Source organism: Schistocerca piceifrons, chromosome 4 (genome assembly GCF_021461385.2).
Source record: "Schistocerca piceifrons isolate TAMUIC-IGC-003096 chromosome 4, iqSchPice1.1, whole genome shotgun sequence".
NCBI classification, from domain to species: Eukaryota; Metazoa; Arthropoda; class Insecta; order Orthoptera; family Acrididae; genus Schistocerca; species Schistocerca piceifrons.
Window position 1 is genome coordinate 57042515 of NC_060141.1, and position 13733 is coordinate 57056247.

General features: G+C 44.2%; 1 protein-coding gene across 1 annotated transcript in view; it reads right to left on the minus strand.

The window, feature by feature from the left end:
• The window catches only part of LOC124795590 (puratrophin-1-like), a 1203525-nt gene that overhangs the window by 24307 nt on the left and 1165485 nt on the right, over window positions 1-13733 (minus strand). The window contains exon 11 of the mRNA XM_047259662.1: window positions 9732-9908. Coding sequence (XP_047115618.1) covers window positions 9732-9908 — 177 coding nt within the window. The remainder of the gene's footprint in view (window positions 1-9731; window positions 9909-13733) is intronic.

The following is a 13733-nucleotide window of genomic DNA, read 5'->3' on the forward strand; positions in this document are numbered from 1 at the left end:
TTTGCGCACACAGTGAATGTCATGACGATCTTTTTGTTGCAGTTATATTTACGTCCCCGATGAACACCCCCATTTTCATACTATGCATTGATATTTTCAAGTTTTTAATATATTGAAGGCGTTAATAACAAGAACATGGACGCCCAAAACCCTCATGCTGCCGCGGGTAGCAAGGTGCTAATACTATAAAACAGGCGTGTTGTGTGACGTCATTGTCGTCGTACTGACTGACAGCGTCACAAAACAGAGGTTAAAGATTGTATGTGTAATACTTCTGGTAAACGAGATGCAAGTAATCATAGAGTGAAATATTCACGGCTTCGAGTACAGCCACTCCCGCAAACATTGTCTCGAATATCTTGAAGCTTTTATGGAATGTCTGGGCTTACAGTTTCCAGATTTCACAACGGCGATGCCTATGTCAAAATCACTTCTGCCACCAGCAGACGCAGGATATCATTTCACGAATAACTGTATTCTGTTTGCAATCTTTGTTACAAGTTACCGACAAATTAAAAGCCATTTAATTTTTCCAAGTTAGGAACAAGCCATCGAATATTCAGAGTACTCTTTCAATAGTAAGATTCAACACACGTCCGAAAGTTTACTGTTTTCTGAAACTGATGGAACAACGTAGCACATTCGCTTCGGAGGTAGCCACATCGCACTGCCGTAATAGACTAGAAACAATGTAAAAAGATTGCTACAAATGTGTTAACACGCCAACAGCAAATGGTGGCAGTAGCCGAAATCCTAATTAGATTAACTCACTGTATATGTTGCAGGCGATTTAGTTTCTCACTATACTAATAATATGACATCTGAAGGCAGCACGTCTGCAACTGTCTTTCTCAACAGAAACTAAAAGGATTGTCAGCATTAACGTACAATAATTCTGAGCAATATTTAAGTCTGGTTAGAAGTATTGGACGATCATGTTGCTATTGCGGTGGTATTGCTCTACTTCGCTACGGAAGAAAATAGCAGGGTGGAAACTATTGGTGTAAGGGGGCGTCAAAAATTCACACACGAACACTTGTGGCGGGAACAGAGGTTGAACGAGAAAGATAATTATTAGAACTTTTTACATGTTTATAGTTCAACACTGATATATTACTGTAAAAACGTTGGTTCTTAAAGACGGACTTCCCTCGGTATTTAGTAAGCAACAACTCGAAAGAGTCATTCTTAATTTTCCGGTTTTTATGTTTATCTGCCCTAACATCCCACAATGTCGACAATGGTTTGTACATTTAGACGCAGTCTAATACGGACGACCTTTCTATTTGTTTTGAACTCATTTTTGCAGGTTAACACAACAGGGAACACAAAGTAACCTAGATGCTGTACTTCAATGAAACACGTGAACGACTGGGAAGGATATTCTTAATACTGCCTACAGACGGCACAGAATTCCCCTGGTAGCGCAATAATTTCAAAACTTGCTAATAAGCGTAAATCATTGCACTACCTCTCCACCCTTCCCAGTATTACTGTACATCCGAAAATATTGACCGTTTAGGCGTCTCTTAACGAAAACAAGCAAATTCTAAGTGGAGCTTCGTTCGCCAGTAATTAAAAGCCGACAAGCGTTATCGCAACACATGCCAAATCGGACAAAATACGTCTTACCTTCAAGAAATGTAAGCACGATACCCACTGGCAAAAGGAAAATTGTGTTTTTCATTTCAGTATATATCTAGCTAACTTGAACATTTCTAGAAATTAGAACTTTGGACTCACATTACTGGATGGATACTACATTACTGGATGGATACTAAGTCTTTTTTTTTATTTTTGCAATATGAATAGCATTACCTTTCTCCAGAAAGCTGTGAAACGTGCTAAAGCATCCATTTTCAACGTTCTCCCACTACAAGCACAGAAACAAAACAACGAATGGTAGCACTCAGTTTGCTTGCCGCGGACTTAACTGGCAGTGGGCACAACACTGTAGGCGCACATGAAAAAGAACCGCGCGGCAGCATGAAAAGAATGCCGCCTACTGTGGACCAACAATTGAGGTGCTCGTGTGCGACATAATCAAACGACGGAACTGCAGCAAACTTTTAAAGTGGGGGAAATAAATTACTCATACAGAGAGCCCATTGACCTCGTACGGTATTCCTCGATCGCTATTACGCTCACAATGGCCGACAGTTTGTCACTTGTGCCACGACGTAAAAACATCACGACTGACTGAACTTCTCAGGCGTTCTGTTTCTGGCGGGAAAAGCTTCTGGTTCTGTTTCCTGCCACACTCCAGTTCTCTGTTTAAAAACGTTGTTCTTTATAAGTCGGGCAAGCTACTAAACAATAACTGTATATATTTCACACGAGGATGAAAACCACTTTCCGTTTATTGCACACAACGCTTCAGTATTCAAATAAATAATATTAATGGCGTTAATGCGCACACATGACAAACAGTGAGTTTCATACACAGTTTTCAATTTTTTATGAAACGATCTCTGCTGCTGTAGGTACGCCACGTTAGATTTGTACCTACCCTTATTTGTCCTAAAAGAACAAAACTCCTTCCGCCGGCTACGCGTTACTGAACATTGTAAAGAGCCTCACGTCTCGAGAACTAATTAATTGTTTTCTAAAGGATCGCCACTTGTAACTGCCAATAAAGTTTATATCCGTATAATGGTAGTGATAGAATTATTTTTGTTTATTTAACGTCTCGTTGCTACTGTACTCCTTAGTGAGGAGTTCAGTTGGACGACAGATGGCGGACTCTATTGAAGCCTTATTGAAGTGATTTCGGGTGATCTGGGGAAATCATAGATCTGAATAAAGTTTGGGTGAAGCGTGAGGGAGAAAGGGGGTGGGGGGGGGACGCTGTTCCAACCGATAGTTCTCACAACGATAACACGGACGCCTTTAACCTGCAATACCCATTTGCAAAGTGGTGAATATCGTGCATTACTACATGCTTTTCGCCACTTTGAAAGTTCATTCCTTTACACACCCAACTTCCAAGAGAACGCGGATCGATGTATTCAGCGAAAAAGGAAACCCTTATCGACCCCGAACCATGGTCGTACCCAGAAGGGGCAGCTGCCTCCTCCAGAAAAAAAGAAAATCTTACTAACTGAATTCGCATCACGGCTGACACCGGAGCATTTGAGGAATGGATCAGCTAGATCTTGGTATCTCGTTTCATATCTTGCCTTCTACAATTTCCGTGCTTTCCTGTTACAATTCAACACAGCACGAAGATTTTTACTAATACTTTATTCGTATTAGAGAGCGATGAGAACAAAAGAGAACGCTACTACCCTCAACTTAGCACAGTGCAATTAGGCTACCTGACGAGTACGGGTAAATACTGTGATGGTACCACGAGAAGAGGCTAGTGAACTCTATATACAACTTGGCTGCCCCAAAAATGTCTCGTTAATGGACAGCGGGTTCATCCGTTGATAATGTGGGCTCTCTTAGTTACACGGATCAATGCGATTTAATCCGTAACTCAGTGCGTCAGAGTGTATCTTTCACCAGTCTACATGCTCAAGAAAACTATCATTTTCGGAACAACGTCTTTTCATAACCGCAACCCATCACAGTTTGTCGTCACCTAACCGTTAGTGAAACACGTATTTATTGACATTTACGAACGACGTCAGAATGGTTATACAGTGTTTTCAATCCGAAGTTTAAGAAACATTTTGTATAGCTTGCACATTCCTTTTTCGTAATAACGAGCTTTTTTATATTTCTTTACAAATACGTTTGTCCAGTTTTAACATGACCACTGCCCACCCCATTGACGGCTTCTTCCTGTTAAACGCTAGCTATACGGCTCAGTGTTAGTGAAGAAATTTGTACAAATAAAGCAACTTGTAATTGATTGCTTCACGTGTACATTGTTCAACTTGCAGATATTAAAATACTACTCGTAGCTGAGCTTAGATGCAAGGGATAACAGCCAGCGAGACTGAAATATACTGCTGCCGACGTAAATAACGGGAGTTGCTTCAGTTTAATTGGGCCAGATCAGTCACCAGTCATCATTTTATACTTACTGCAACCAACATTCTCAGAGACCTGCTTTGCTTTACTTGAGTCTTGTGCCTTTCTGCATCTTTTGATTCCAACAGTCTATCATACTAGTTAGTTCTACAATACGAGTACAAGTAGATCCGGGTCCCATCCATTGCGATGACAGCACCGAGATTTATGAACGCATTTATATTTCTCATTCTATGCACAAAGCTTCCTTTCCTGTAACGCCAGAATCCAAACTTAAAAGGTATAGTATTTCAGACACATTCAGCTACTATTCTGCAGGGAACATCCGACATTCCGTACAATTTTAGAACTTTCTGTTCGGTTCTAGGTTAACGTTGAACTTCAGTTATCTGATACTGTACAGCACATTTTTTTGCGTGAGTCTCAGTTAATTCGTAGATTTTCCTTCGTATTGCTCGTCATTTTAAAATTTTTGTGGATTACTGTTGTATTGTTTTCCTATCCTCGTTGTCCTTCTTTCCAATAAATGCCTCACACAGTAGGCAACACATTCCGCTTCGTAATACTACATGCCCTTTTTCCTGCGAAACACAATTGTACTGATGCCCTTTGTCTTGACATTCGTTCCTCTCCTCCATTTTAGTTTCCTTATTTTCAAAATATTCTCTTTTGACAAACTTTAGAAATGATGAAACTTCCTGGCAGATTAAAAAAATTTAGAAATGATGTACGTAACTCGTGGTTTCTCCTTTTGGGTAAAGACTTGAAGTGTGTTACGCAATAAGTTCACAAGTCTCGTTTCTTACTTGTCAGTATTATTTAGCTATCTATTACGTACTTTTTTCAGTCTATCGAATACCCTCTTCCTTCACCTCGTCACGTAAAAAGCTTTTTCCATGCACTGAACCCAACTGGCTGTGTTAACTCGTTTTTATCTATTAATGAGTAAAATATGTAACAGCTGACTAGTTTGGTACAAAAGTCAAACAATTATTTAAGTTGCTTTGGTTTTCGAGGTGACTTCTCACGTGAGTCTCGACAGTATCATCTGCCCGAGGCTATGCGCTAGCAGACTCCATTAGCCCGATAACGGGAGAAGAAAGTGGAAAGAAAAGCCGCCACCGAATGCGATACGACCATATCAGGGGCCTGTGACGGGGAAATCCCATTCTGTTGAGTGTTTTCCAAGACAATGGTCTACGGGAGAACATTCGTTTGCCACTTTTGAGGAGGATGGTAGAAAGCGATAAAGCCACTTTCGTCCATGATTAAATGTAAAAAAGACAAACAATAAATCTGACGGGTTACTATTTTTATAAACTTAACGATATTTACAACTGTCACGTCACTAACATATTTAAAAATCTTATAGCAGAGGAATCTTTATTTCATGTAAATCGGTGCGACGGAGTACCGTTACCGTAGAAAGAAACAAAATATACAAAAAGTAAGTGACGCTTGCTTGTCAGTCTCTTGAAAGGCAATACTGGATCTTAATGGCTCCCCATTTCCCCGAGTCTCGAAACTTTGAGACAACTTTTTGCGCGTAGCGGCTTTGTTCTGATCGATCGGTTTGATCCGATTCGGTGGGCCGGCCGCGGTGGTCTAGCGGTTCAGGCGCTCAGTCCGGAACCGCGCGACTGCTACTGTCGCAGGTTCGAATCCTGCCTCGGACATGGATGTGTGTGATGTCCTTAGGTTAGTTAGGTTTAAGTAGTTCTAAGTTCTAAGGGACTGATGACCACAGATGTTAAGTCCCATAGTGCTCAGAACCATTTGAACCATTTCGATTCGGTGGAAAAGCAAGCAAATGTATCTTGTAAACATACGTTAATATGAAAATGTGATGTTAAAGATTTTTTTCCTCCAGAGTATATTTGTTTTTCCGGAGAATGTCGTAGTTCGTAGAACTATATTACAAAATCTGGCACCTATCTTAACGCTGTATTTATTACAGAGATTATTCCATTCCATGGTCGACTGACTGGTACAGCAACCGGTTTTCATAATTATATAGAGAGATAGCCTCGGTTGCAAAGTTATGTTTTATGTTTTTATTTTTATTTCGCAACCTAGACTGTCTCTTTACTACATTTATTTTTATTTGCTGTGACTGACTGCTGCGTCAATTCTAAATGGACATTTGTAAGGGTCTAATGCAGGTTGGCAAAAGATTTCAATGTGACACGTTCCTTTATGAATTCGGCTTTTCAGATTGTAATGTTCTACGCTTCTCGCGAGCATAGCGTTTGGCATGGAAAACAATGCTAATTTTTTGCAGGAATTTATTTTATTCTTAGTTATGTACACGGTATTTTAATTTTATGTGACTAGTTGAAACTGGTTCTTATTAATGAGCAACACACACGAGGAAAAATTCATAGCACCAATATTTCCCTGGTTCTCCTCTGTTTCTCATAAGTTCCAAATAAGAAAAACGAGAGAGCGCTCAGAGGCAAGTTGGAGCTTTGAATCTTTGCTCGTCCGGGCTCTTGCTCGTCCGCGCTCTACGATCTGAAGACACTATGGAGTGTACTAAAGAAAAGAGATTATCCGATGCACGTCATAAAGCTGCTGAAATATATGTACACAGGTACTAAAATAATAATTAAAGCAGGTGAAAAAATTCCACGTATAGTACCTGTGAACCAAGGTGCCAGGCAAAGATGCAGTTTATCACGAACATTATTTAATACATACGTTGACGACATCATAAGAAGATGGAAACAAGAAACAGAAGCAGGGTTAGAGATATCGCAGCATGGAAGCACAAAAACAGCCTTCTTGCAGACGATCAGCTTACTGTATTTAACTATGAAAATAAATTACAATATGCTACGCCTAAGTCGCACCTGCTGAGCAAAGAATAGACTACGGAAATGTCAAATAATAAAACAATGGTAGCGGCATTTAAAGGAGTTGAGCTAATCAGATCAGAAACTATTATCAATAACAGAATAACTGAACAAGTCAGCAGTTTTAATTATTTAGGAAAACAAATAAGTTAGAATGAAATGAATACCCCTAGCTGCATACAAGGGTTGATGTAAGTCAATGGGGACAGTTGAAAATGTGTGCCCCGACCGGGATCTCCTGCTTACATGGCAGACGCACTGTCCATCTGAGCCACCGAGGACACAGAAGATAGCGAGACCCACATTCCCAACTTGCTGTCCCGCACTATATTCATAGTGCCCCTGCCCATTACACTCATTACTCGTGGCTTTACCGCCGATCCCCGCCGTAAGAGTTCGGGCGCTGTTTGTGCATCTGCACAGGAGAAGATGGTCAAATGGCCGGTGAGCCTTATATGTCCGAAAAAACAGATACCACCTTCATATATATATATATATATATATATATATATATATATATATATATATATATATATATATATATAACCAAATAAGTTGCTAGCATAACAGAGATATAGACAACAAGCTCCATCAGTTTCGATATCACTGAATTATGTACACGGTGTTCCAGGAGGAATGGTCAGTATTCAAGGATATGACAGAAACGATCATTCGAAGCAAAGGTCTAGTGATCGTGGGTTCTAAAATGCGCATCTTCAGGTCTATCAGCGTGTCTTCATCTTCGCTACTGAGAAACAAATCTCTTCCGCTTTTAAGGTGTGCATTTTAGACCGCACGCTTACTAGACAATTTTTTTGTTTTGTTTTCGTCCATACTAACTGTTCCCACAATATGGAAAGCAAAGAGCTTGCAGTAGAAGAGATTTGTTTCTCAGTATCGAAGATGAGCAAGTGCTCACAGCTCTTATGGTATGCGTTTTAGAGGTCGTGTTTACCAGACCTTTTTGCTTCGAATGATCGTTCCTGTGATATCCCTGAATAATGGTCATTTCTGCTGCGACGCACTGTACACAGCGCCACCATTAATAAAACGGACAAATAGCAGTGAATGTTTCCTGACTGGAAATGGAGGGAAAAAAAGGTCTTACGAACATGTTGTGCGGAAATGCATCGTTGCCACGGTAGATGGCGCTGACGAATGACAATTCCTTTGACCACGTGTGATGTGTTCCTCGTGTGTTGCAGGCTGTGTGATTGACACAGCGTACTGTAAGCGGCAGAATGGTCCGGTAGTCATGTCGGGAACAAATCGAGACTGTGTTTGTGTACGGCCAAGCAGATGGAAACGGTCGAGAGGCATCACGGCTATACCTAAACAAGTACCCTCGCAGACGAAAACCACATCACACAACATTTCAAGCCCTTTTTGTGCGTTTGTGTGATCAGGGGTCCTTTCAGACAGACGAACATGCGGAGAGGCAGCGGTCTGTGCGTGCACCAGATTTGGAGCTTGTACTAGAGTTCATCTCAATGTCCTGTAGAACCCCGACTTCCAAATTTGATGTACGCATGGACCGCTGCCTCCCTGCACGTCCACCTGTCTGAGCGGACCCATGATCACACAAACGCCCAAAAACGGCTCGAAATGTTGTGTGGTTGGTATCTATGAGGGTACTTATTTCGCTATAGTTATGCTGCTTCTCGACTGTTTCCACCTGCTTCGTCGTACAGAAACAGTATTCAACTCTAGAATGAATTTTCACTCTACAGCGGAGTGTGCGCTGATATGAAACTTCCTAGCGGATTAAAACTGTGTGCCGGGCTGAGACTCGAACTCGGGACCTTGGAAGGTAGGAGATGAGATAGTGGCGGAATTAGAGCTGTGAGGACGGGGCGTGAGTCGTGCTTGGGTAGAGCACTTGCCCGCGGAAGGCATAGGTCCCGAGTTCGAGTCTCGGTCCGGCACACAGTTTTAATCCGCCTGGAAGTTTCAGTATTCAACTCGTTCCCGAGATGAATACCAGGCCATTCTGCTGCTTACAGTACACTGCGCCAATCACACAGCCTGCAACACTCAAGGAACACACCGCACGTGGTCAGGGGAACTGTTATTCCTCCGCACCATCTACCGTGGTAACGATGCATTTCCGGACACATGTTCGGAGGACCTTTCCTCCTCCATTCCCAGTCAGGTATCCGTCCCTGCAATTTGCCAGTTTTATTAATGCTCACCCTGTATGTGGCACTATTAATAGATCCTTAAAGAACGGTGTTAGGATGGAAGCAAAAGTAAAGTTTTGTAAAATTATGGCTGTGACATCTCTGTAGTGAAACTACGGTTTTGACAAACAGGGATAAGTGCAAAATACAAATAGCTGAAATGAGTGTAAACAGTCTTCACGGGTTTGCCGCCGGATGATATTGTGCAAATTCCACAATATTGCCTCGGAGCAACTGTCCGACATTTTCATGTGGTTGACCCTTGCTGGTGGCTAGGAACAACTGATGACTGACGGCAATACTGTGGAATTTGCACAATATCATCCGGCGGCAAACCCGTGAAGACTTGTTGCAACATATCCACTGGGAAAGCTTGCAGAGTCACAGCTGAAATGAGATTTCTAGAAACAGTGATAGGCTGCACATAATAAGCCCGGATTAGGAATGGGCAAATTAGAGAAGAACTGAATGCTGAAGGGATGAACGACACGAAACACGTGGAAAGACCACGTGAGCAGAACGCCAGGAGAAAGGCTGATGGAGCAACTGTGAAGGTACAGTCCGAAAGGAAGAATGGGCACTGGTTGGTCCAAAATGAAATGGGCTCAACAATAACCTTTGAAGACGGAACAAACTGTTAGCCAAATCCCTGAAAGTGAAGATGATGATGGGATCCACCCCATTACTGGGTTGGCGCAGACTGAACTAGGCTGACCTTGTCGAGGAGGCAGAAGCAGCGCGAGGTGTCCTCGAGTCGCTCCCGCGTGTCCTCGAGTCGTTCGCTGAAGCCGAGCAGGTGGGTCTTGAGCGAGCGCGCAAGCTCCCGCAGGCCGCCACCGCGGGCCTCTCCGGAGCACTCCTCCAGCAGGTCCGAGCCCTTGTCCAGGTGGCGCTGCAACAACAAGGACAGCCACATCAGCACCGCTGCAAGTTGTCTCTGTATACATACTCAATAAAAGCTTTCTGGTCCAAATACATGAAGTGGAAGGCCGACTATGGGATCAAAAATTGCCTTGTCGCAAGGGCAACATATCCAACAGCTGGAAAACATACTGTGAAGCGCACTAATAAGACATATTTTGTATTGACCTTCGTGTTCAACCAAAAAGTCTCTCGTTTTCGGAGGCGCAATTCATGTAAAATGGGGCAAAAAATGGTTAATGGATCGCAGTTGAGGCCAATTGGATCAAATATAGAGTGTGTTTCAAAATCTTGGCATCAAACGTTTAGGGCTGACGGATCACTTCATGGGGAACAACTTTTGTTGGAGACAAAATTTTGGCTTACGCTCCCTGGCGACGGTGGGCATCGTTTAAGACTGGTTATGCCCCTTAGAGGCGACACAGTGTGGGCACTGCAGTGTTCCTATGTAATGCGTGTTGCCTATCATCCAGTCATCTGCCCCGTGCGAAACAGGGGGAGCGCGCGGACACGGAATTTAGCGGCAGTCAGTAGCGAGCCAGACCCCCTTGAAGATGTCTCCGGCAGACGAGGACGAAACGTTGGGAATTAACACAGAAATCATCAACCGACCACGGCATAACAGCCCGGATAATTATAAAGGATATTACGGAAAAACAAATTTTTTGTCGAAAACGGACATATCGTGACTGGTTACCTTCTATCCTCGCCATTTCGCTGTAGAAACAACGGCGGTCCTTTGACCACTGTGTCTGAAATGCTGTTACTGAGTATTACGATCAAAAATATGTTCAAATGTGTGTGAAATCTTATGGGACTTAACTGCTAAGATCATCAGTTCCTAAGCTTACACACTACTTAACCTCAATTATCCTAAGGACAAACACACACATACCCCTTCCCGAGGGAGGACTCGAACCTCCGCCGGGATCAGCCGCACAGTCCATGACTACAGCGCCCTAGACCGCTCGGCTAATCCCCCACGGCAGTATTACGATCCCTGTAATTTAGTGGTGTCCGAATTTATGAACTAGTGGTCTGTCTCGATCCCTCTTTAATGTCGCATATGCGACCGTATCTCTCCGGTTCCGCGGGCGGCCGCCCGCCGCCACGGGCCAGAAGATGAGCGGCCGGCGGAAGGCGGTGGCGGCGGCGGCGGCGGCGGTGGTCGCTGTTTGCTGACACAGCGTGGCGCCGATGCGCGCCCGTATCGACCCCCGCTGTTTGGCAGTTCCAGATTTAAAAGTCCATCGCCAGCGCCTAACGGGGTCAGCGACGCTCCCGCTGTTTACGCGGCCCGCTGCGTGGCAGATGCCATAAAAATACGCCGGCACGATCGGAAACAAAACAGCGGCTCGTGGAGGTCGTTCACTCACGCACTGGCAAGGCGCCAACTCCAGGGGTGCTCTGCAGTTCCGCGCGGTGTCGTCCGGCTTTGAACACGTCACGTGGGATGAGCTAGAATAGGAGTTTATAGCCAAATTCTGCACGGCCGCAGAGGTCAGTAAAAGCGGAATGACACACCGAGATCGTGACGACTCATATGTGATTTGTTGGCACAACATTGTCAGAGAAATCCACCATAGATTCAGCGCCGTTGTCTACAAAGCTCTCAATAATCTCGCCATTGACGGCAGGAGCCTGTACATATGTACTGATATTGTTGTTGTCGTTGTGGTCTTCAGTCCAGAGACTGGTTTGATGCAGCTCTCCATGCCATACAGTAAAGTGCATGCCCTCGGGAAAAATTACGGCTGTAGTTTACCCTTGCTTTCAGCCGTTCGCAGTACCAGCACAGCAAGGCCGTTTTGGTTAGTGTTACAAGGCCAGATGAGTCAATCATCCAGACTGTTGCCCCTGCAACTACTGAAAGGTCTGCTGCCCCTCTTCAGGAACCACACGTTTGTCTGGTCTCTCAACAGATACCCCTCCGTTGTGGTTGCACCTACGGTACGGCTATCTGTATCGCTGAGGCACGCAAGCCTCCCCACCTACGGCAAGGTCCATGGTTCAAGGGGGGTGGGACTGATATTATGCTACCTGAATTTTCAAATTAAAACATATTCGTTACGCTGCCTAGCGTTTCTACACACATTTTTATATGTCGGTCGTCAGGAAGCGGAAGTTATCTACCAGTGATAAGATGTAAAAAAACTGGCTGAATCTACCTTTTCACATCTCCACAGACAAAACGTGTTCCGGCGTAACGTCAAGCACCGGCACTTTGGCCAAGAACGTTACAGCGGAGAGGGCTGTGAGACGACGTCATACAACAGTATGCTCACAGACACCTCTCTAGGACGACACCGAGACAGGAGCGGCATCTAGGATTGGGTTGATTAGGACGGAGGAGACCAGACAGCGAGGTCATCGGTCTCATCACTTTAGGACAGGGAAGGAAGTCGGCCGTGCCCTTTCAAAGGAACCATTCCGGCATTTGCCTGGAGCGATTTAGGGAAATCACGGAAAACCTAAATCAGGATGGTCAGACGCGGGATTGAATAGTCGTCCTCCGGAATGCTCGGTGCGGCATCTAGAGAATATAAGCTCCGCTCCGCCTGGCCGCAGCCCGAGTCGAAGTCTAGCCGATCTAAGAGAGCTCCAGCAGTGACTTAGGTAATGTGTTGTTTCACTGTATTGGAAATGTATATACTGAAGAGACTGCTTATTTGTCGGTTCCCATTTGCTTGCGATACCACTGTAGTTTGTCAAAGTTAAGTGTTGTCATTTATCTTACTGTAATAAAAATCTATTAATACGATTTGCTTGAACTGTTGTTTATCGAAGCAGGTCTCCTAGGCACCATATACGATGTTGTCCAGAAAGTAAGTTTCGATCGGTCTCGAAATGGAAACCAAAGTGAAAACCAGAAACGTTTGAAACTTCCTGGCAGATTAAAACTGTGTGCCAGACCGAGATTCGAACTCGGGACCTTTGCCTTTCGCGGGCAAGTGCTCTACCATCTGAACTACCCAAGCACGACTCACGTCCCGTCCTCACAGCTTTACTTCTGCCAGTACTTCGTCTCCTACCTTCCAAACTTTACAGAAGCTCTCCTGCGAACCTTGCAGAACTAGCACTCCTGAAAGAAAGAATATTGCGCAGTTGCGGAGACATGGCATGGCCACAACCTAGGGAATGTAGGAGAAGGTAGGAGACGAGATACTGGCAGAAGTAAAGCTGTGAGGGCGGGGCGTGAGTCGTGCTTGGGTAGCTCAGTTGGTTAGCCGGCACGGTAGCTCAGCGTGTTCGGTCAGAGGGTTAGCAGCCCTCTGTGAAAAAAAAAACTGAGCTAAACGATCAACAACGAACTTAAACGGATGTCTTACGACGTCCGCCTCGAGCAGAAGCAACGAACAACAGCGAACAAAATGAGATTAAAAAAAAAGGTTGGTAGAGCATTTGCCCGCGAAAGGCAAAGGTCCCGAGTTCGAGTCTCGGTCCGGCACACAGCTTTAATCTGCCAGGAAGTTTCACATCAGCGGACACTCCGCTGTAGAGTGGAAATTTCATTCCAGAAACGTTTTATTTGCAACAGTTAGGTACACCTTCCACCTACTTCTCTACATAGACGCTGCTCCAACTTCGAGTTTTATCGTAGTGTCGTATCAACTTTCCAGTATCCTCGTCATAGAAAGCAGCTGCTTGTGCTTTTGGACGGTTATCTGCACTGGTCTGCAGCTCGTTATCTGTGGAAAAATTTTGTCTTCATAGCCAGCGGTACTTGCGAGCCGAGATGAGACTCAGGGGGAGCTAATTATGGACTGAATTGTGGGTAATCAAACACTTCTCATCG